The following is a 24,954-nucleotide window of genomic DNA, read 5'->3' as shown; positions in this document are numbered from 1 at the left end:
GGCTTTCTGACAGCAGTAACATTTTTGTTCTTATTTATGAAAAAAGACATGGACAGGGTGTGCTTGTGGTTTTTATCAAAAATTGTAGATTTAGAAGTATTCTTTTTAGTCATCATCCTTTACTTGCAGATACTTTTGATGCTTTGACTAGATGAAATTTAGGCAATATTGGAACCACATGACTTTTGCTGAGTCCCCAGAGGGTCTTGATCCACGTGTGCTCTGAATGATGTGAACAGTTTTGTTCAGGGGAGGGAACAAAGTGAAACGTAACTTGTACTTGCTTTGAACTAAGTATGGATGTTAAAGCTGAATTTTGATGCATCTCTTTATTTCACATAAATGCCTTTTACTGGGGATTCACAACTGACACTTATTAGCAAGAGAGAGTTGGCAGCTCCTGCACTGAGCTTTGAACACAAATGATGACTCCTGTACATGTGTATGTTCTTTTCCTAGGTGCAATCCATGTTTTATTTTCTTTCAGGTTTCTGAGCTTCTTGATCTGAAGCTCTCAACTTTATTTTGGAAATCTTGCTGGAAAGCCCACAAAACTTTAGTGGATTCTTTACCTTGTCTTGTTTAGAAAGACAATTTCTTATTCCAAGAGGGAACCTGGGGCAAGGAAGGTTCTTTATCAGACTTAGGGCCTGTTTTGGTCTCACTCTGAATTGCTTTAAGTGGGCTTTGACAGGTCTTCAGATGATTTAGCATGTGGCTGGCCGAGTTCTCTGAAGAGTTTGGTGAGCAAGGGTCAACTCCTCCTCAGCTGTTGAGTCAGATGAGGCCTACTGGCCTTTTCTGGATCAAGTAGCTCATCAGGCTGCAGGAGTTGCAGGCTTGGCTGTACAAGTGCTCCTAGAAGACAGCCACAGTGGTCACTGTTTGACCTTGTCAAATCTTTGCAGTCTGTGAGTGACAGACTTGACCCTGGCTGAGTTCACTAAAGGTTGCTGGCTTTCCATTTGGTTCTTTGCCCTGGATTTACAGTGCACATTTCTTTACATTGCCACCAATCCTGACACCAAACCATTCTGCCTTGGTCCTGGAATATTACCCTGGGAAGGTCTAGTCTTTATATAATATCCTTGGAAGGCAGACTTTGTTCAGAGCAGTGGTGTCGTATATGCTTCTGGAATAAAAAATTAAATTTGTATTCAAGCTTATTTTTGGCTGGGGTTGTGTGTTGCCTTGGTTTTTTGAACTGTGTCTGAAAGTACTGATTTTTGCTTAGTGAGAAGGCTGCATGTTGCTGTTGTTGTTTGGGGTTTTTTTTAGTAAGCTCTGGAAGATTGTGCTACAAGAGTCTTTTTCAGGATAAATCAAAAATATTTCAGAATATTTAAAGGAGACTTCAAAGGGAGCCATCTGTGTCCTGTGTAATTCCTGATTGTCTGTGTCCAAGTCCAAATACCTATCTGTTTGATCAGATGAACTATTCACTTGATGCCACAGCCTGGAATAGACACCTGGACACCCAGCTCACACAGGGGCTCCTGCAGTTAGTTGGAATGAATCCTGCTGGTGTTGGCAGCCTGCATCCCAGTCATCACAGTAAGTGGGCTGTAGCAGGACCAGAAGAGAATATCCCCAAGGCAGTGAGGATTAGCATGGGTGCTGACTCATGATAACCACTTAGGTGATTCTAGTTAGCTGTTTAATTCTCTTCCTTGACTTGGTGTTTGTGGTTTCATTACTGGTTTGGGTTTTTTTGAGTGGTATGTGCCCATTCTCCTTTGTGTCCAACAGAAGGTTGTCCCGAGTTCACCTTAGAAAGTGAACTCCTATGGAGCACCCAGGCAATGAGACAATGGATGTGACATAAGCCCCTGACCTCAGCCAAAACCTTGACTTACAACAGCTTGCTCTGGAACAAAGCAAAGGAAATGGCTGCTGATGGCCTCACAATGTTGCTGAAAACTCAAGAAGTATGGCAGTGCTAGGGGTGATGTTGAATAGATGGTACCATCTGGTGTGCTGGGAAAAGTATGCCAGAGAATAATTTCCATAAGAGTGTGAGCAAGGATGCAAGGAAACAAAGGCAGCTTTGACAGCTAGAATGTGTGTATAAAATCAGTTTTCTGATTCAGCAGAAGCTTTGATCTTGATCTTGTGTGATCTCCCATTTGTTTCTCTGTAGACCTTTGTGTGTCCTCCAGTTTGGCTGTTTTGCCAGGTGTGCAGTCTCAATATTGTCCCTCCAGTTCCCAGTTTACCTTTTTGCCTTCTGTAGCTTTTATGGTCCCTTTCCCTTTCTCATTAATATATCAGACAACAGAAGATCTTGTGTACTGAATCCTGAGGTATTAGCTGACGTGTTGTTGCTATGCTGAATGTAGCACTGTTTTGAAAGAAAGATTTTTAATAGCCAGCTCTCTTAGTGTGAATTTCCAAGTGGAAGTAGGGCTGCACTGTAATAATTTATGAATAATCTGTGGTGACCTAGTTATTGTCTGTTTACTGCATGAATATGCCTGTTTAGCCCCATGGAAGGTCATGAGGAAAAATTACAAGAAGTTGCTCTGGACAGCAGCTTTCAAAGGGTTATCAAGTAATAGCTTCAGAGACAAGGCTGGCTGTCAAGCTGTTAATATGGAAAATACTTCCTTCTTCATGTGGAACTGTTTTTCTTGATCTGGGAGCCAGAAAAGCAAATGATTTTGGTCAACTTTGGGAGGAAAAAGCTCTGCTCTTGGTAGGCAGGGCCCTTTGTTCAACAAACTGGACAAATGCAAAGGACAGGCCTTTGGTGGTACAGAAGACACTAAAATATCATCTAAACCTCATTAAACATTGTGTAAGATCCATGTTTGACTATCTGCCTGACTGAAACTTCTTTTCCTCTCTTAAGTGTTACTGCTGCTGTTGGAAAGAAGTGGCACTCGGGGCTTGCAGAGCAGTTGTTAACAGAGGGAACACAAAATGCTGAAGGGAAGGGCTGCAGCTTGGCTCAATGAGCAAGTGCTAAGCAGATCAAGGGAGCCCTGATCTATCTCTGCTGTAAACCTGAATTTCCTCCTGGGCAGCACAGCAGGCTTTAAATATATCTAAGAGAAACAAATATAAAATTACTTTCCTGGCATAGACATCGACACTTGCAACACATAAGGAGTCTTTATTATACATGATTATATATAACTATGTGCACATATGCTGTCAAGTCTCAGCAGAAGGAGGATCAAGGAATCACCTTCCAGGAAAGGCAGAGGATCCTGACTTGCTCTCTGAATGGGAGGCTACTCTAGAACAGGCAGACAATCTGTCTCTAGAAGGTACATATCAAATATGCTGAAACTTAGACATCTTTAGCTTTGTGTTTTTGTCAAGTGAAGTAATTGATTCCTATTGTGGAACAGTCTTTAATTTTGCAGAGACACAAAAAGCATAATATGGTTGGGTTTCAAACTAAAGAGAAAAAGAGACTGAGAAAGAATGGAATTGTACTGGTGGCTTGTACACAACTGTTTTGAGGTAATGCTGTTAGCAGTTCTTTGAAATACTACACTGAAGTAACTTCACTACCAGAGCAGGTAAAGCATCTTGTAAAAGATTCCAGTGGATGTTTTGTTCTGTGTTTAAAATCCTTTGAATGAGATGTAAACTTCATTTAACTTATTTCTTGAAAGATTAGTTCCAGCTACCATGGTTATGTTTTATGGCAGGGATGTATTTGTTGGGGGGGAATGACAGTTGCATCTATCATGGTCTGGACAGTGGTTCTGCTGTCTCCTTGAAGGGTCTTTCCTTGAATTTTGGCAAGAACATCATGGAGGCAACGGGCATTATCATTTGCTTTTAAAAGTATCACCTGCCATTGCTTGCTAGGCTCATTTTTTGTTGTTAGAGCAAAGATTTTATACATAGCACAGTCAAGTGGGTAGCTGGATTTTTGCCAAGCTGTGCAGTGAAGGGATTCAGGCACAGCACAGATTGGGAGCTGAGCTTGTTCTCCCTACGCAGTCAAGGAGCTGGCTCTGTGAGAGGCAGCTTGCTGTTCCTCTTGTGTACATTGTACCAAACCCCTTTGTACTTTTGCAGCTGAAGAAGATCGGTGGAGGTGGCTTTGGGGAGATCTATGAGGCAATGGATTTGCTGACCCGAGAGAATGTGGCCTTGAAGGTGGAATCAGCTCAGCAGCCCAAGCAAGTTCTCAAGATGGAAGTGGCTGTCCTGAAGAAGCTGCAAGGTAAGGCAAAAAGCCCTTTGGAAGTACTACAAATCCCTGTGCATATTAACAATTAGAATCCAAAGTTGCAAATGGTTTTTATAGTTTACTCTTCAGCTTCCATCTATATATGATATCATGTTAAGTCACCCAGCTCAGAAAGTTGTTACATTGTGCAACTCAAGTGAGATCCAACAACATGGACTATTTTGTCTGCCAGGATATAAGGACAATGAGGAGGCTTAGACTGAGCTATTAGTCCACTAGTGATACTGATTAGAATCTAGTGATACTGATTAGAAAATAAGGAATAAAGGGAGCAGCATCTGACTAAAAAATGAGGTTGCCTCCCAGAGGACGTGGAGCACTGAAGCATGACAGAGTCTCCAAGTAAAATGGTTGACTAGTAGAGAAATGCAAAAAGTGGACAACAGGAGGTATAGGGAAACTGAATATTAACTAATTTTTCATGTACCTTATTGTCCTGAAGGCAAAGCATGAAGTGATGTGTCTATTCTTAATGAGGCTGGAAGGGAGCTCTCTTGAGCAGTTGTTTCTGGTTGAAGGAGGGGGACTTCTACTAAAAAGATTGCTATGGAGGGATATAAACAAGGAATTTCTATATCTGCCTTTGAAGAACTGAGAACTGCTGTTGGCTGAAGGGCATCGTGCATGGACTTCCTTTTTAAGGCTATTGCCTTAAAAGACAGCTATTACAAGGTACAGTTTATGTGTTATAGTATAATATACATTTTTAGGGATGTTCCTTTCTGCAGGATTTCTACTTGGGCTGAGGAAACACCTGCTGAAGCAGTGAGTAGGATCCTTATCACCAGGGCTCATGTTTCAGAGATAATGTTGTGGCCCTATGAGTCTATACCTTTGCCTTTGTACAAAATCTCCAGAGATTGAATTGAATTCGAGGGTGTGACTGTTGCAGGCCTTGTGAAATGAGTTACTCAATGTTTGTGACAGATTGCCTCTAGGTAAAAGCCAGTGAATTATTTTTGAAGGTCAAATAGTTTTCCACATTTCAGCTCCCCCAAGAGGAGGACTGATAAGGCCTCTTTTGAATACTCTGGATTGTAAAAGATGCAGCTGAGCCGTGTAAAGGAGAAACCAGCCCAGGTCACTGTGAGGACTCTTGCTGATCTGTGAAAGGCCTGGATACACAAGCTCCCAGAGAGCAGCAGAGTGAGTGTCTAAGGTCTGGACATACTGCCATGAGGGCAAGTAAGGCTGTGATTGAGATTTTTTTGGTTTTTTGTACTCTTGAAACTGCTCTGCATTGAGCGAGGGTAGGACTGTATGGAATGATGGATTTTAGAGTACCACAAGAAAATACTGTCCTGCTGGCCACTGCCAATAGGTGCTGCATCCAGGGCAGGGAATTCTTGAGCAGTTGTTTCTGGTTGAAGGAGGGGGGAATGCTTGAAAAGCATGACCTGAAATCACTGAACCAGGACTAGCATCAGAAAGTGTGCAAGGTGTTGACTAATACTTCTGTTTATTTCTGGAAGATTGTTGAGAATACCAAATGCTTGAATAAACACCCACATTTGTGTACAGGATGATGCTGGTAACTGGGGAGAGGGAGTGGTGGTATATGGAGCTAGGAAAAGCCCCTTGGCAAAGCAGTTAGTAAATATTCAGGGAAGGGACAGAAAAGACAGAAGAAGCAGAATTGGCTGTGCATCAGCTATCCTGCATGTAAGAATGACACATTACTTCAGCCATGTTTTTACAAATCAAGCTATTCTGTGAGGAATTTAGCTTTTTTTGGTTGAAGGTTAATCCCCAAATGGTTTACTGAAATAAATGATAAAGTTAAAATAAGAAATTGGGTTGAGAGCATGGGGAATCACGTATTGTGTATGTTTTTACTGTGAGTGTTGCAAAGAGGTGAGAAACATTTCAGAAAGGGAGATACTGCCTTTTCCCAACAGCTGGTGAGTAGAATAAGTTTTTGGTATTACCGTAGGTGATACAGTCAATTCATGGATTTCCAGATGAAAAGCAAGGGAACAATATTGTCTAAAATTCCTCTGTACTTTTCTGGTAGAATTGAAAATTGCAGTCCCTCTTAAATAGTGCAGCTTTATTGCTTTCTATTTAGGTGTCACACCAACCTTAAGGGACTAATGAATGAACTGCTGCCCTTTCCACAGTTTGTGTTCAGAGTCTTGCAAGTTGCTAGAGTTCAGCATAGTTTGGGATAGAGAAGGTTGGCCATTGGCCCATACTGCAGACCTGGTTTGGGTGCAGCCTGACCTCTGAGTGCAGTAGCTGTGGTTGGTGTGGACTGCAGGCTGTTGCCATCAGTTAGGCTTTCTGGGACAGTTTGTGGAATAGCCACATAGGGAACACCTTCCTGCACTAGCAATCCACACAGAGCAGCTCAGGAACCAGTCAGGTAATGACTCTTCTAGAGAGTCTCTGAACCTTCTGATAAACACCATGTGTAGTTTTCTGCTCTGAGGGTGGTCATGTGCTGGAGCAGGCTACCCAGAGAGATGGTTGGAGATACTGAAAACCCAGCTGGCTGTGACCATGGACAACCTGCTCCTGCTGTCTCTGCTTGAACAGGGGCATGGACTGGATGATCTCAACAGGTCCCTTCCAACACAATTGGCTCTGAGGTACTTGAGCCTGGCTGTGTGAGATCACTGCCATGTCAGTATCTTTCACCTGTTCTGTAAGAGTCATTTTGTTCTGCTCATACTTGATTTGAATTTTCTGGATGTATATATTTCTGCATCTGTTTAGATGTTATTATGTTTCCCAAAGGCAAAGTTCTTTCTAACTTTCATTGTTATTTACAGGGATCATAAGTTGTCTTCTGACCAAACTTCCAAATCTGTTCACTGTCTTGGGTAACACCAGCAATGCTGCCCTTTTTTGCTTCGGGTGAAACACAGTTGAGAAGTCAGCTTATGGAGTTTCTTGCTCCAGCAGGTGATGAGCTGAAGCTCTCAGTTTCCTGTTGTTGCACCTTTACCCAAGAAGTTTTTAGCAACATTTGTGTCTTTTTCTTGCCTTCCATAGACTTTATTTGTCAAAATCAAAACCTGGTCCCACAAAGTTGCTGTAGAATATTTCCTTGTCCAGGCTGGACTTGCAGGGCTCAGGACATTGTCTGGTGCTACTCTATCTGGCCAATTCTAATCAGAGCACCACAAGATAGCTTTTTATTTTAATCCTTGTGAAGCAGTGTTTCCCTTACATTGTCTTGTTGATCCTAGGGAAACTATTAGAGAATTACACTACTAGGGTTGAAAATCTTTCCAATAACAAATTCAGAAACTGTTTCAGGGATAGTTAGGACACATCTGCGCAGTGAATTTGTGCATGAACACAGCTTCTCTGCCAGAATACTATTTTTTGTGCCAAGCTCTCATTTTTTTACCTTAACCACTGCTGTAAAACTGTCTTTAAGTGAGGTATGTTTGTGTGCTTGTACCATTTGTACACAATTTTAACATACTGGGATTTTCTATTTTGCAGTCAAGCATTTTGAAACCAAGCCTAAGCTGCACTGACAAAACACTTCCTGCAGATTTTGTCCAGCAGAGGAAGTTGCTGGTTTGGTTGGACCTGCCAGTGTTTTGCTGTGTAGACAAGCCTTTGGATTACATACATTAAAAAGTAAATGTAAATAAGATCTGTATGGCTAAGTGAAGGAGTAACTTGCATATCCAGAGAGCAGGAACAGCTTTGGCTGGGTTTTCTGTGTTTCAATCTCTTAAGCAATGTCTCCATTAGTGAGCAGTGCAGTACCTGCAGATCAGTGGGTAGTAGCAATTGCTCATGCCTGTACATCTCCAGCAGATATGGCTTGGGGATTTTACACTATAAACTTCATGGATTTGGGGTATTTTGCTTTGGGTTAGTTCTAACCTGCCCTCCTGTCTGAGGGTGCATTTGTTGTTTTGGACTCTCATTTAGGATTTGGGGACTGCTTGGTATGCTCCTGAAATAGAACTTCGTGGTTTGTTTGCTCAGAGAAAACCTTACATGACCCAAAGCCACTCTGGGAACACTGACACGTGGTAGTTGTGATGATTTAAGGTAGTATGGGGGCTTTCTTTAAAACCTCATTGCTTCTATAAACCAGGACTCTGAGGCTCCTGGTTTTTTGAATCATAAGGAGAAAAAATGTGATGGTTTCCTATCATTGAACATATGGAAGGGAGAGTACTATCACATCTGGATGAGCAGATGTTTTTCCATCTCGTCAATGATTTTCTAACCCTTTGAAATACAAATGGACAGTGACCTGACTGCTCTCTCTGTGATTTTTTTCCCAATACTGGATTTGCCGTGGAGCAATATTCAGGTGGCAAAGGAGCATCAGTACTACCCAGACTCAGTTTCCTATCTATGAGATCTTTGAGGTTAATCAAAATGCCACATCTCTGTGAGACCAGCTCTGGCATAGCTTTTGAAGCTTTTGAGGTGCTTGGCTTGGGCTGCCCCTGTCAGTCTGCCTTTCTAACAGAAACCTTAATTGCAGAAGTTGTAAACCAGTGTCCCTGATTAAATCCAGTGGGCTGCTGCAGAGAGAGCTTTGGAAAGTATCTTCAGTGCCAAATCAGGAATTATGTTCTCTCTAGATGTTCATCTGGGGCTTGTGAGGCTCAGAAGCAGATGCTTTGAATCCAAAGATATTCTCCCTGTCCTTACCCACTTCTTGGTAGGTGTCTCTGGGAGCACCCTGGGGTCCTGTGAGAGCAGAGCACTGCAAAGGATCTGTCACAAGGAGTGCAGTTTGTATGCCTTCTGGTCCATAGGCTCTCTAAAGATGGATGTGGCCACAACATTCAGTCTCCTATGCTGGGATTCTCTTTGGAGCAGCCTAGCAGATTGTAATTTAAAATGGCCAGATTATTTTTGTGCTGAGCAATGTTTTCTGTTCATCTGCAGTGGCAATGTTGCCCTGGTGTGAGGTTACAAGGCCCTGAGTATTTGCTTTTGATCTCTCTTGGCTGCTAGATATTGCTAAGCTCTCTTCAGTGTGTTGTTTTCTTTGTAAATGCCTTCTTTTCAGTGTAACCAGTTTCATTGTGTAGGACTCTGATTAATATTATTCTGCAGTGCAGAGATCTTCTGCATATTGAGTAGCTGTGCAAGATGCAGCCTGGTCACAGGCAGTGTAGTTTTTGAGTACCTGATTTTGTTACAGCAGATCCTGTACTGCTTGTTCCCTCTTTTTTGCTGGGGTTGGACAGATGAGAGTTTCCTGGCAAAATAATGGAAGAGGAACCTTGTTTTTCTTACTTGCTAGTCATAGGGGTTTTTGTTCTTATTACATGTGAGGTTTTTTGTGTTAAAGTGGTGCTTTAATACTCTGTGATTCAGTTTCTTTTACTTTTGTAGACACAATTTATATGTCTCTACAATATTTTTCTAGGTGGATGTAAGCAATCTGTCTGCAAAGACTAGAAAGCAGAGTAAATTGCCCTTGTCAGGCTTTTAGGCCATCACAGGGTGGCAGATTCACAGACTTGCTGTAACTTGAGCCTCTCTACCCATCACTGCATTTTTCCATGCAGAAGTGCTGGAATGAACTTGCATTTGTTACACATGATTTTTGTGCTAATTATGGTGCCATTGGGTGGGGGAAGGTCATGACAGGGCTGAAAAAGGATTTAAACCATGCTTTTATGAGATTGTGTTGAATTTTTGTTCCAGCAGTATTGTGCCTTGACCTGTGTGGGATCTTTTATCAGTACTCCTCTTCAAGTTGTTAGTTTTGGGAAACAACGAGAGGAAATTATGCCGTGCAAGGTCAGGCAGTTTTACCTTTAACTGATTAGGGGACAAGGTTTGGTTTTGTGTCCATTAGTTCATTGATTTATAGCAGAAGCACTGGCAAGTTTAACCCAGTTGGTTAAATCCTAGCTGTTTACTGTTGAGTAATGTAGTTATTTAAGCCTTACTTCCAGCAGAGAATTTGTCTTCTTTCATGTTCAAAACTCCATTGTCCAGCTGAGTTCACAAGTCCCTGAAGTCTGGCTGGTTTGTCTGGCCAGAAATGAAACTTGGTAACTGCAGAGAAAAGAAGCCTGTGTGAGCCAGCTCTGCCAAGCTAAAGGCAGCATTTCCAAATAAAGTTAGATTATGAAAATAACTCTCATTTAATTTTTTAGTCCTGATGAATCCTCCATTTCTTTACAGTATTTCACAGAAGTGAATTCAATATCCCCACAATACAAAACCTGTGATAAGCTGATAAACCTGACACTGACAGGCAAATAAAGAAGAGGATAGCTGTAAAATATACAATATAATATAGGGCATTGAGAAACAACTGCAGCTTTCCATATACCAGTGAGAGCACTTGTACAGCTACATGTTCCATAGCTGAGCATATCATAGAGACCCCAGCAGTGCCAAGTGCTCAAACAAGTTATGGTTAGTGACCTAAGCACTTGGGCTTTTCCCAGTATGTGACACAGATCCAGAAGAAAATACAGGTTCACAGGGAAGACCTCTGGAGGTCTCTAGTACAATCTCATGCTCCAGGCAGAAAATAAATATCTCTGGTTGCTCTGTTTGTCAGTGAAGTTTTGAATAAGCTCCAGAGATGGAAATCCCACAGCCTCTCTGAGCCCCTGTTCCAGGGTTTCACCATCCTCATGGAGGAATAAAGAAATAGCATCTAATAGGAGCTTGCAATATTACAGCTCATGCCCAGTGCCTCTCTGTGTGCCTCTGTCATGGGTTAACCCTGGCTGGCACTAGGTGCCACACAGCTGCTCACTCAGCACCCCTGCCCCCATGGGGTGGGGAGGAGTGCAAAAATATAAAACCCATGGGCTGAGATGAGAACAGTTTATTAACTGAAATAAGAACAAGAACAGTAGTAATGAAAAGGGAGATAAGAAAATGAAAAGGGAGAATAAAACCCAAGAAGTGCAAGCAATGCACCATCCTCTGAGCAATGCCCAGCACATTCCCAAGCAGTGGCCTGTGGCTCCTGGTGAATCAGCCCCAGTTTGTGTACCCAGAATGACATCCCATGGTAAGCAGTATCCCTTTGGCCCATCCAGGTCAGCTGTTCCAGCTGTGCTCCTGCAAAGCCCCAAAAAACTCATCAATGAAGCTTTTAACAGGGCTTATGGTTGCTCATTTAGACACACAGGAAAAACAATGACATGATCTTCTCAAGAGGTCTAAACAACATAACAGCTTTACTGGTAGCTTTAGAGAATCAGAGAACTTTGGCAAAGGGCTAGGAGCAGCATTCAATCAACACTAAACACTTCTCAAAGCATTGATTTAGCCACTCAGCTTCACAAACTTGAACCCCTTTTGATTTTAAGTTACTCAAAAAGAGGGAATTAGAAGGAGAAGAGAAGGAAAAAGATACAGAGAAGGACACATTGTTGGGTTCCAGCAATGTTCGGGTGATAGAAACTCCAAGAGGAGATAGGGTCAAGACATGTGCTTGCCACATATTTGGCCTTAAATACCTCTTGGCCTTCCTGGACCCTTCCCCCGGCTGGGACTTTTGGTCATTTGGCCACTCAGGAGCTGGGTTAGGGGCTCCAGGGATGGGGTGTGGGGCATTTTCTCCAGTGTGACAATTGGCAGCTCTGTCAGACTGGGATGCTGGCCCTAGGGGTGCACTGCCAGGGGAAGGCCCAACCTACCCTTGCTCCACACACATGTGCACCCTAAAATATCTTGAGACATCAGCCTCTCCAGTCTCTCACAGTTCCCTCCTGGCTTCTTGTGCAGCTCCTGACTGGCAGAGCAGGAGAACACTGAAATGTCCTTGACTTAGGGTGGGGACTACTAAGCAACAGCCTAAATATTCATGTTATCAACACTGTTCTCATCCTAAATACACACAGCACTGTAACAGCTATTAGGAGTAAAATGAACTCCAGCCCAGACAAAACCAGGACAAGCTCTGAGGAAAGTCAGGCTCCATCTTCTTGGCACTCTCATGTTAGGTGGCTTGGACCAGCAGAGAGTTTCCCTTATGTTGCCTTCCTAAAGGCTGAACAAACCCAGTTCTCTGGAACTTTTTGTTAATGTTACATTTTCTATTCCTTGCCACCATCCTGGAGGCACTGCTGAAGTTGTGATGTTGTATCTGTGTTGGTCTTGTGCAGGAGAAAATGCAAGAATTGGTAAGGTAACAGTAATAAAAGTAACAATTGCTGTGAGATTTATGGTAATTCATGCAGCAGAAGTTACTTCATAGTTTTGGGTGAACTAATAGGAATGAGACAGCTACTCTATGGAGATGAATCACAGAATTTTTGCATTAAATTAAAATATTAATTTTTTTTAATTTCTTTGTGGAGAAGAGTGGTTACTGCTTTTCTTGTGAAAACACAGGAAATATGGAGTCTGTTGAAAAAAAACTAACTTCAAGTTGCAACAATAATGTCACATATTTTCTTCTTAGTATTTATTTGATTTGTTTCATTGCTGCATTGAAAATACATTAGGGATGTTTAAGAACTTAAATGAGTAGAAGATTGGAATGAATATTGGTGTCCACCAGTTTGAAATTGATCCTTGTGAAAAAATATACTCAGAAAAGGATCATAATTTAGGTTCTTTTAGGGGCTGTGTAATGAAAGCTTTTCATGTAATGAAAGTTTTAAAGTATTCAAATAGGGACTTTAATCATATCTCTACAAGGTGATGAATATCTCTCCAAGGGTTGAAGGGGTTCTTATACATGAGAACATAATTATTGACTGTCATTTTTAAGTTTCTTCAGAAAAAGGATGATGAAGACCATTTCAGTGACTGAAATACTTCTTACCCCATATTATATGGGACATTATTATATTCATTGTAGTTAAAAGACTGCAGTAGAAAGAATATTTTTCTATGGCTGAACATTAAAATTTTGCCTTAACTAAATGCCTGTGAACAAAATAAAACACTCTGAAACTTTTCTCAAGTCAGTGCTCATGAACATTGAGCTGATGTATTAATCTGGTGTTAGTTAATTAACTGGCCAAAACTCTTTGTAATCTATTGCCTTGGTTTTTTTGCTTTGTTTTAATAACAAACAAATGCAGATACAGAGCATCTTTTCTATGGTATAACTTGTGATCCTCTGAAATATCTGGGTGATTGTTGAGCAGAGCAGTCTAGCAAAGAAGCAAGTCTCATCTGGCAGTTAGTGCAGTAAAATGGTTGTGAGGAGGGTTCCCCTGCCAAGTATACCTTGGGGAAAAAACCACAACAACAAAAACAAAAACAAAAACAAACAAAAAAACAAACAAAAAAAACAACAACAAAAAAAACAAACAACAACCCCACAACATTCCCCCCCTCCCTTCTTTCTTTTCTGGTTAAAATATGCTTTGCTGCTCTCTGCTATGATCTCCATGCTTGAGGAGGGCATGTGTGAGGAGAGAGGGCTGTTTCCTGCTGCCTTAAAGGGAAGTTCTTGGATGGAATGACAGTTCCAGCATCCTGCCTGCACAGGAGGTTATTAGAATGATTGTTCTTGTGTGCTTCATAATTCTCATCAGCCTCAGGACTGAGCTGCAGGAATCCCAAAGTCACACCTGACTGTCAGCCTCCATCTGCTACTTCAGCATGGCATGAACTGCTCCAAGAGAGCAAACAGTTGTAATCTGGTGCCTCCTTTAGATGACAAATGAGTGAAAGCCTCCGGGACCCAGAGGGTTTGATGCTGCAGGCATTCACCCCCCTGTAGGACTGGCTGGCTGTAAATGCAGCACTTCTAAATGTGGCCTACCTTTCCTACACTCTGTTATATTCTTTTTGTTTCATGCAGAAATGGGCACAGTTTTCCTTCCCCTCCTTTCTTCTATTTTTCTGGTGTTGCCTGTATTGTAAAACAGTGCATGGCAGAGCTGTTCCAGGCAGAGCCTAAATTCCAAAGACCAACTGGTCAGGTGTGAGCCTGTTTTAGACTGGAGGGGAGGATTCAGTATAAAATCATGTCAGTTTGGGGATGCAAGTAATCAAGAACTGTCAGTCCACTCATCATTTTCAAAAATTATAGTAAGCAGAAACACATTGTCATCCAAACAATTCTCAAAAATAATAAAAACTAAAATGCTTATTTTTTCTGTAAAATTTTGTAATCCAGAAAATAATGGTGTTAATGGAGGTAACTGATTAAAAAAATTTTTAGAAATTAGCAAGGATGTGTCTCCAGTCATACCAGTGGACACTACCCCTCTGGTTTCACTGAAATTAGTGATTTAGGTGGGCAGGTTCTCCCTGTCAGAGGGTTGCTTTTTAATGCTCATTTGTAGTTTTGCAGCAACAAAAAGCATGTGGTGTCTTTGCAATCTTTGCAAGCTTTGCAATCTTTGCAAGCTTTGCAAGCTTTGCAATCTTTCAAAACAATAAAAACAAGTTTTTCTCCCTGTCAGAGGGTTGCTTTTTAATGCTCATTTGTAGTTTTTCAGCAACAAAAAGCATGTGGTGTCCATGCTTTGCAATCTTTCAAAACAATAAAAGCAAGTTTAAAAAAAATGAGTAATTTACCCTTTTCACCACACAATAGCTCTCATTGTCACTAGAAACAGTCACTGTGTTTTGGCTTTTGCCTCAATATCCATCCCCTGGTGCTCTGAAAGGCAAACAAAGCAAAGTGGGACTCACAGTGCGTCTGTGCAAATCTGTGAATCATGGCTGGGATGAGTGTGGGCTTGCTCCTCTCCATCCTCTCTGCCACCTTGTGTGGGTGGCCAGTTTGCTGAAGCACAGGAGTGCCATGAGGTCCTAAAGAAAGAGAACTGATTCTTTCTAAGGTTATCCAGGTTATGACTTTGTAGTGACACCTCTGGCTCCAAGGGTCCCTTCACATTGGCAGGCAGCACAGCCATCCCTACTGGGACACGTGGCACAAAGGTGGGTGGGACAGCTGAGGCTTCCTGCTCGTTCCTTCTTGGTGATGCCCACACCAGGATGTGTTCTGTATCCACACAGTATCTCAAGGGGTTTCCTCAGAAAACCAAAAACCTGTCAAAGTCAACACTGAATTTGCAATGAGCTTGTCAACAGCAGAAAACCAGTGACACCCGGTATCTGTGGCCACACTCAGGCCAGGGGTCTGGTATGTGAGAAACAGGGTCAAGGAAGAGCATGTGCCCAGTGGGAGCAAGGTCAGGTGACATGAGAAAAATACAGAGATGCTGCTTGCCACTGTAGGGAGAAAATTCATGCAGCCAAAGCTCACCTGGAGTTGAAGCTGGCCAGAATTGCAGGAAACAATGACAAGGAGTTTTTTCAAATATCTTAATGGAAATAGGCAGTGTAAAAATAACATCAGCCCCTTGCAGGATGGGGATGGTCACCTCACAAACAGAGAGAAGGACAAGGCAGAAGTGTTTAACACGTTCTTTGCCTCTGTCTTCAACATGGCTGATGGACCAAGGGGGTCCCAGTGCCCTGAGCTTGGAGGATCTTGGCTGTGAGAATGATCAATTCACAGTTGACCCTGAAATTGTGCAGAGTCTGCTGCTGCAGCTGGATCCCTACAAATCTACGAGGTTTAATGGGATTCATCCAAGAATCCTCAAAGAGCTGGCTGATGTCATTGCAAACCCTCACTCAATGATTTTTGAGTGGTCTTGGGAATCCAGAGAGGTCCCACCTGACTGGAAGCTGGTGAATGTTGTACTGATTTTCAAGAAAGGAAAGAAGGAGGACCCCAGAAACTACAGGTTTGTCAGTCTCACTTCAGTGCCTGGTGAAGTTACTGAGAAGATGATTCCAGGAGGCATGGCAAAACAGCTGAACATCTGTGCAGGGCCAGGAGTTGGACTCAGTGATCCTTGTGGGCCCCTTCCAATGCAGAAGATTCTGTGATATACTGAAGAGAGCACTTTCCTAATCTCTGAATCTTTTCCTGAAATATGGTGATTTGTGACATTCCTTGATGTTTCAGCATAGTCTTGCACATTCAGTCCTGAGACTGGATAATGTCCGTGCCAGAGTCATGAAGGATCTGCAGATACATAACATTCTTGTTCATCTAACCAGATATAGATGGATACTAGAATTTGTGTGTGTTTGTTCGTTTGTCTTAAACCTGTTCTTCCAAAGGTATTAAGGAGCAATCAGTGTCTCTTTTCCTCCTGTTCTGGTTGCCAGCAGCTCTGTTACCTCCTTATGGTAGGAGAGAGAGTGTGGTTGTTCTGGTGGGGGATGCTGCTGGGCCCTGAAGGATAAGCTCTTGGTGCCCTTACTGAGGGTCCTGCCATGGAGCTCCATATTCCACAGCTGGGTGTGCTGCTCTGGTCAAAGCTCTGGTTCTCCACTGAGAAAGCTGTTCCTTTGTCTCCTGCTGCCCTCCACGTCCCTATTCTGTCATGTCTTGCTGTCCCCAGAGGTTTCTGATGCCCCAGGCCTGTAGTGCACACAGTGACAGCAGTAGCAGAGCCCTGAGTGTGCTATAGGCAGTGCAGTAACTCATTAATCTATGTGTTCATGTTCTTCCCTTTTTTCTTTAAAACTGGGAATTTTCAAACAATAAGCTTTGGTTTAAAAACAAATTCAAATCACCATTGCTTAAGTGCTACATAGAAACTTAGGGCAAAATTATGCAATTATATCAACGCCCTTCCCTGCTTAAAAACCCCACCAGGAGCCAAGAGTTCACCATTGTGGTGTGCATCAACCTTTACTCTGTTATCAGCAGTCTGCTATTAGGGGAATTCATGCCTCATCCTTCCCCTTCCAAGAATGCAGAGAGCAAACCATCCCAAATCCATTACAGGCCAGGGTCTGAAACCACAGCCTCCGCTCCCCCCCTGAGAACCAGCTGAGTATTGTGGGGTGGCTGAGTTAGTTTGATTTTGCCTGAGTAGGTGTAGTTTGTACTAACATTATGCCAGAACTTGACACTGAATGGCCCTGACTTTTTTCCTTCTGTTGTTATGAAATTGCTTTAATGTTTCAGTGGAGTATTTCCATAAACATCTTTGTTTTCCAGGTGTCTCTGACTATAAAAATCAGGGTTGTTCATGTTGAGGTAACATTAGATTAGCTGTTTCAGGGTAAGCAGTGCTAGTAGGTAAGTGTGGTGGTGGTGGTGTGTACAAGTCAGCTCAGCTGAGCTCAGTTTTTTATGCATAACTCCTTACCTGATACCATTTTATGGGTACCAGCCCTGGTCAGAAACCATTTCTCTAAATGTCATGATCACAGGGTTGTTATCATGTGTTCTATTCTGTTAATTTCCGTTTCTTTTCAGGGAAGGATCATGTTTGCAGATTTATTGGCTGTGGAAGAAATGAAAAGTTTAATTATGTGGTCATGCAGCTTCAGGTGAGTTCTGTCCTTCACCTCTCCTGTCTGTCCAGTAGAGATGGCATCACTGGGAAGGATTTACACGGAGAGAATAAGGCCAAGCTCTGGTGTAAAGACTTGGTTGTACACAGAAAGAGGGTGGGATGGAACACAGTAAGAAGAGCTGGTGTTGCTCTTGGTATCCCTTGGGATGGCTCCAGTTGTCAAGATGTGCTAAAATATTTCATAGCTCTGCTTTTCTGTTTAAGATGGCTTTCTGTCAGTTTTCTGGGGAAAGCACTCAATTCAGAATGCTCACAGGGGCAACCCACAGCATTGTGTAGCATTGAAATACCTCCTGCTGAGCTGTTTGCAGCATTCAAAATATCTTGTATCAGAGCTCAGAGTGAGCCGTGGTGTCACAGCAGCAGCACAGTTTCTCTGTGAAAGGCCATGATCTCTGGCTCCTCAGTCTCTCCCAAGCTCAGCAGTAACTCAGCTTCTACTGTGGAAATGTTTACTCCTGTTTGAGCACTGCTGATACCAAGTCAATAAGGGCAAATACTTGGGTAGCTACCACATGGTGACTGCACTGCTAGGCAGTAGGTGAAGTAGAACAGGTACCAGCAGATCCCAGTACTTCTTTAAAATAAACTTCTGGTTCTTTTGTAGTTCTGCTTTGCAAGGCAGTTGTATAAAACCAGTAAACTCCTGGTGCTTGAGTTTGCCTTTTATGTATCGTTGGCATCCCAACTGCTGTTAGGGATAGAAAAAATCCTTTAGCTTTCTATACAACCCTGGCTACTGCTGCTGCTGCAGTGTGGGCATGAATATGATTCATGAAAGAGCTAGCCTGGAGCTCAGGGAAGAACAAGGCTTCTACCCTCCCAATCCTGTCCTTACCAAGCCTGATAAATGAGACTTTGTCTTGGAAAGACATTTCTCTGCATGCGTTCTCTTACTTTCTAATTTGTTCTTGACTATGTAACTGAGCTCATAGAGTAGGCAGAGCCAAAAATAATTTCATTATTTACAGATGAAGATGTTGATACATAAGGCATTAGCTAGTTCTGCACCATCACTCTTCAGGCTAAAATTCTCCTTCAAGACCTGCTGGGACATGGTTTATCGTGTGTCCCTCTGACTGTTGTGTTCTGCAATTCTCCCTTTCTCTTCAGTCACCAGGACTCTCCACTCTCAAGCTTTGCAACTCATTGTATCTGCACTGTTCCATAATCAGCCTGACAGTGTTTATTTGGAAAATAATACTATTTTTTTGTCTTTTCTTGGCACCACTAGCAGCTGAAGAAACTTATAGCACATTTCAGTGTGCAGCCCTGAAAAAATTAGCCTTGCTCTCCATGTTACCATTGGATAAGAGAGCTGGTGTTCAAGGAGCAGCTTTACAGTGGAAAGCAAGATCTGCTGTCAGTTCAGTAACTTGGATGTTTCAGAACAGCAATGACAAATCTGTGCTGCCTCTAGTAAAGTGTCACAGAAATTCAAGACGATAAGCACTAGAGAGGTGGTTTTAGTTTGATTTCGTTCATGTTAAGGAGCAAACCTGGTTGGACTGCTGTGGCTTGGCTTGTATCTATGACCTGGTCTGTGTCAGGTATGATTCTTCAAGGGTCCAGAGCCTGAAGTGAAACATGGCTCAAAACAATTTGAGAGACTTGTCATGTGCTACATGAGCCGGCTGGCACCTTTATGTCTGTACATAACTTCAGAACTGGAAATAAGTGGATGAAGAGATGGCATTTGGAAAGCAATCTGTTTTCTTCTCAACTGTTTGGAATTTTTTATATATTTGCTGTTGGGAATTTTGCTTGAATTCATGTGGATTTGTATTATAAGCATATGTCTTCTATAGATGCTAGATGTCTTCTAGATTTGTCTTTACAGAAGCAGAATCAGGAGATTCTAAAGCATAGTAATGAACAGCATGTCCCTATAGCTTTTCTTCCTTGTGAATGTTCTCTGAAACAGCAAGCTCTTGTTCCTAATGTTTTTAATGAGTTGGGAAATACATTAGTTCTGTGGGTTACAAGAGCACTCTGCCATGGAATACAATCATTTTAGTAGCTTCTCTTTACAAAGCTAAAGAGGTATAGACGAAACTGAGATTACGGATATCAGATAACACTGGGATTTTTTCCTTGCATTTACTCTGTCCTTTTTTTCTTTTTCTTTCCTAAATTTTCTTGATTTTCATGCATAGGTGGTAGCCCTTTTGTTTTTCCTCAGAAATTTAATTAACTGGAGGTAAATTAGCAATTTGTTTTGATAAGTATTAAGTCAGTGGAAAAATCTTCCTCTCCTGATTTTGGGGATGATTTTATTGATAGACAACTTTCCCCATTGTGGTGTTGCCACAACAATGCTGGCTTGAGCTTGAACCAGACAATGTGTGCTAAGAAGTTTCTGATGAAACTGCAGCATCATGACCTGCTGATCGAATTTGTACTGCTTTAATCTTTAGAAGGCTGAGAGAGCAGTCAGAGGTTGTGCTAAAATCAGCTTCTGTGTAGTCTGGGTTTAACAGTAAGGAGATGCTGGTCTCTCCAGCCTGAGGCACTGCTGTGCATGCTGTGCCTTATGTACAGATAGTGACCAGCTGACTTCCCAAGACAACAGTCTGATATCTTCTTATCAGCAAATGCATTACTTAAAAACTAAAATGAGCTACTGGAAGGTCTTGCACAAGAAATAAAGCAGACACGACATGAGCTCCTCTCTGAGTAGCATGTCTGCTTTTTTGGGGTTGCATGTGAGAACTCACAGCTGTGAAAGGCTCTGCTTTACTATGATGGTTTAAGTGTTCTATTGACTGTTTCAGGGCAGAAATCTTGCAGATCTCAGAAGAAGTCAGCCTCGAGGGACTTTCACACTGAGCACAACGCTGCGATTGGGAAAACAGATTCTGGAATCAATAGAAGCCATTCACTCTGTGGGATTCCTGCATCGGGACATCAAGCCTGTATGTTGTTTTGGAAATTTTCCTTTTGCTTTTGTGTCTGTCTGTTCTGCTTGAGTCAATAAAGACAGTCTGAGTATGGGCAGGTCTCAGCAGATACATTTAGGCTTCCTTGCACACTCCCACTGTCTGACATGTTTGGTATTTTCTCTAGGTGCAGAATAATAATATCTTGTTGTCCTTCCTTTAAGTGCATAGCAAACCAGCTTTTATTGGCAGAGGCTGCTCTGTGGTGGGTTTGGTAGCTGTCAGTCATACCTGCACCAGTCAAGATCCCATGATGATGCAGTCTAGTTCTGAAAGCACCTTTGGAGTCCAGCCAATTATCACTGTAAAAGTTGTTCAGAAAGGAAGTCTTGTTCTGTGACACATCACTTGAATAAATCTTAATTCATGTGTTTGACTTAGCTAAATCATGCTCTTAATCCTGTGTGAGTGATTGCCAAAAGAATTGGAGCACAGTTTCCAGTGTCAGAACCATAGTCATATTGTTGGTCATCTGCCTAGGCAAAGCACAGTAATTCCAAGTCTCACTGTAGAAGCCAGTCTATCTTCCTACAGCTCTTTACTACTTGACCTGAACACTTGTTGCTGTGCCATATCTGTGACCAACTTCCTTCTAGCAAACTCATTTGCTGCTTTTAAAATCAGCTGCTTTTGGCTGTCTGGATTCAGCTGAAAACCAGTCACTGATGTGACTGGCTACAAATCCTTTAGCAGCCACCCATTATGGTAAAGGATGGAACTTAGGACTGAGGTTAAAAAAAGGAGCTGTTACGTTTGCTTGTTATTGGTTTATTTAATAAGAACCAAGCCTAGCCTGGTGTTTTCTGTATGCCTCAATGTTCAGATAGATCTGTGCAATGCAATGCAGTAAATGGAGATCCTGGGAGTTAGGCTACAGTAATTAATGCTAGCAGCTGAACCATGAACAGAAGTATTTGCCTACAAGAACTCCAGCCTGTTATGCAAGTCATGGAGTTCTCACTGCAGAACTAGTGGTGTTAAATGTAGCTCTTTCACAAAGCAGCAGAAATTTAGCTAAGCTAATGTGAATTTTAGCAATTTTGAGACTCCTCAGTCTCTCATCTGCAAAGCGAACTTTTTATCAAGGCAGTGATTCTCTAAACATGATGTTTAAGGTGCATCTTAAAATTGATCTCTTTGACTTGTTTTCACCGGAGGCATGTGGAGCTACATGATGAAATTTTGCTAACAAATGGCCATGCTTACCCAAGCTGCTGGTATCAATTTGACTTTTCTTTCCTTCTTTGTCCAGTCCAACTTTGCCATGGGCCGGTTACCTTCAACATACAGGAAGTGCTACATGTTAGACTTTGGTCTGGCCCGCCAGTACACCAACACTACTGGGGAAGTTCGACCAGTAAGTACATTTCAAGCAGTATTTTTCCAATTTCTGCAACTGATTAGGAATGGAAAGGTTTTGTGGTTCTCTTTGTTTTGTTGTTGTTGTGTGTGGTCGTTATATTGCACTGCATTTTCTGCAAGGTGAGAAGCAGCAAATGACTTCAGCTGAGTTGAGGATCTAAGAAGGGATGGTAATCTTGTCTTAAAAGATGTGTGGCTTTTTTTTTTTCTTTTATTTCCTTTAGGATTATGGTGTTTTCCACAGGCTTACTTACTTACTTGAGTACAATATGGACTAACGAAGAGGGTGAGCCCAGTGCTGGCCATGTAACCTCTGTAGCCCCAGAGGACTGGTCCAGTTCAGTTCTCTGTGGTCTGGGGAAACAGGTTGATGTATTCTTAAAGCTTTTGATGAAAAAGTGTGCTAGAAGTTAAAAGCTGACCTGATCTCTGGGGCTAAGATTACTGTGAGCTGCAGTCTGTAATGCTGTTCTCACCCTTCCTGACTTTGGTTTTATGTCTACTGTCCCTATCCAGATTTCCTAGCAGGAATATTTCAGTGTGCCTGCCTGGAGGGGAGGTAAGGGCAGGGGGCATGACTTGTGCCATGTAATATGGATTTTATCTTCAGTTCTTTTACCAGCATGGTGTTATCCAGGGTCACTCATAAGGATGTGTAGAGTTTCAGATATTCTAGGATCTGTGAGAGAATTCCTAGATGTATTTCAGAATACATTGCAAGCAGAGAGTGCTCATACAATATCTCTGTTTATCGTCCTAGGCTTGCAGCTTCAGATCTGCACAGTTTTTCCACCTGCAAGATAATTGTTGTTCTGCAAAATGTTGATAATCTGCTAGCTAATACAGAGACTCTGTAGTGCAGGGTATGTTTGGGGAGTGGGAAGAAAGCAAAGGCCAGTGAGCAGATTTTGTGTCTTTAGCAGACAAATAAATATCGCTGGGGAGTTTTTATTTCTTTTTAATTCTTTCATAAGTCTTTTCAGTTTTCTTTTTCCCTGTAGTTGGGAGCAGCTCCAAAGGTTGTGCCTGCCTCTTATTCTTAGAAAGACACATATTACATACTATTGGACTTCCTTGTCAATGGTTATTAGTTTGGGGATAACCCTTCCCCATATTGCCCTTCACAAAATATAGTCCTATTCCTTTCCTCTTTTTGCAGCCAGAATTCAAGTCCATTACAGCTTGAAAATAGCATTTGATTTTCAGAGTGCAGGACTCTGAAAAGGTTTGTCTTCATTCTGCTCAGTCTGGTGGTTCATTGCTTGCTTGCCACAGATGGGTTTCATAGAAGGATGAATGACATATGATCTGTTCCTGAAAAGATACAGAGGGGTGGGAGTGTGCTTTCCTGAAAATGGTGAAAAGTCTCCATTCATTTGGGATATAGGAGGATCATACAGGGTGTTGTCTCATACACCTAATGTACCTATTCTCCCACACCACACTTCAGGGGGTCAGGCTTTTTGACAGAAATTATACGGCAAAAAACCACATAAATATTCACTTCAGTGCCTTTTAACATTATGCAGTAATCACTGGGCTCTTTGATCCTTTTGTGTTCCTGCTGCCTGATACCACTTTGAGTCCCACTTATCACACCAAGGCATTTGTCTGGAGAAGCACAGTGATTGCTGCCCAAGTAATGCACTGAGGATTAGGAAGGAGATGGAGGTGAAGGGTGGTATGAAGGCAAGAGAAATGAAACATTTAGTGATGTTTTTGCATTTGGATTTTTTTAATAAGAACTTTATCACTTGTTTCACTGAAGAGATTATGTCAACCCAGTAAGGTAAATTCTTTTTTCTCCATTCTCTTTCCATTCATTTATCTATGGAGAATACATTTTTCAGATTTATCTGAAAAATCCTGAGCCTAGTATTTCTGTGGTTTGATTCTGAGGTACAATACACAAGATTGGTAGGGGAAGAGGCTCACTCCCTTTTTTTGGAAGCATGTCTGGATTTTGCTTTCAGTCATATTCAATTTTTTAACAGAAGTTTTCTGCTCACATAGGTTCTCTGCAGTTTCCTACAGTTTCAGAAGCACTGTCGTACTTTATGAATAATACCATAAAAATATCAGGTGTTTTCATATCCTCTGAAATTCAGAGTTACAATCTTATCACCTTTTCAAAAAAACTCTGAATGACTTTCTAGTTACACAGATAATGAGCCAGGTCTTTAGGATGCTGTGGATTTGTTGGGTTTTGGGGTTTTTTTTAACTTACCTCTTGCCTATTACTTTCTAGAGACTGATTAAAACTTTGAAGTGGGTTCATTTCAAGGGCTGTCCCAGCAGCTTTTATGTAGGGAGCTGTTACTCTCCTGAGCCTTTGATGAGTGTTATGGATTTGATCTCTGTGTTTCTACAGAGGATGGCTACTTGACAGTTCAGCTTGATAGATCAGCATTTGTGAAGTTATGGCCCACTTGACATAACTAAATCCAGATTTATTCTGAATCTGAATTTATCTTGTGCTTCTAGGAAAACAGAACTGATCTCCCTTGTGTGGGATGCTAATATTAGCACAAATGCTAGTCCTTGGAGAAGAGCTGTTGTGGCACAGATTTGCTTTCACAGGAATGGTCTCACCCCTCTACAGCTTGCCCATTGCCACATGTTACAAAGTCTGCTGGGCAACAGTCTGCAGGAACTTACATTGCTCTATAAAAATGGAAGATGGTTGAGACCAGAAGGTGTGTGAGGACATATCAGCAACCTTTCTTCCCTCTGTTGACAGTCAGGGAAGCTCAGCTGTTCTCAACAGTCTCATTATTTGATATTTCTTTGTGGGCTGTAGAAGTTGGGCTTTGATAGCTCCTCCTTTGGAGGCAGAGCAGATGTGCATTGGTCATGTAGCCATGTGGTGTCTGTGGTGTGCTGGGAGCTGCTCAGGGCCTGGCTGAAGGCTCTTACTTTGGCTACCAGCAGCATTTCTGGCATTTGCATCCTGGCTAGCCGGGGGCCTCTGGCTATTATGAAAAACAGGACAGACTGCTAGTGGATGAAAAAAAAAATAGTATTTTCAGTGTGTTTTGTTTTCAAACACTTGCAAGGACAAGTTTCTGAACAAGGACCAGCCAGGCAGCTTGCCAGGACTGCCAGAGGAGTTGCTGATTTCTTACTGCTCCTCCCTGCCTCTCCAAGCCACACTCTCTCCTGTTTAAAAGGTGGC

At 42.1% G+C, this 24,954-nt stretch overlaps 1 protein-coding gene across 3 annotated transcripts in view; it reads left to right on the top strand.

The window, feature by feature from the left end:
• TTBK1 (tau tubulin kinase 1) overlaps positions 1-24,954 on the top strand; it is a 99,000-nt gene that overhangs the window by 18,215 nt on the left and 55,831 nt on the right. For all 3 annotated transcript variants that reach the window (XM_039706421.1, XM_039706422.1, XM_039706420.1), the window contains exons 3-6: positions 4,039-4,186; positions 17,379-17,452; positions 20,253-20,393; positions 21,670-21,774. In XM_039706421.1, coding sequence (XP_039562355.1) covers positions 4,039-4,186; positions 17,379-17,452; positions 20,253-20,393; positions 21,670-21,774 — 468 coding nt within the window. The remainder of the gene's footprint in view (positions 1-4,038; positions 4,187-17,378; positions 17,453-20,252; positions 20,394-21,669; positions 21,775-24,954) is intronic.

Source organism: Passer montanus, unplaced genomic scaffold (assembly GCF_014805655.1).
Source record: "Passer montanus isolate IOZ18808 unplaced genomic scaffold, ASM1480565v1 scaffold192, whole genome shotgun sequence".
Lineage (NCBI taxonomy): Eukaryota > Metazoa > Chordata > Aves > Passeriformes > Passeridae > Passer > Passer montanus.
The sequence above is the reverse complement of the archived record's forward strand: the minus strand, read 5'-3'. Positions and strand labels throughout refer to the sequence as shown.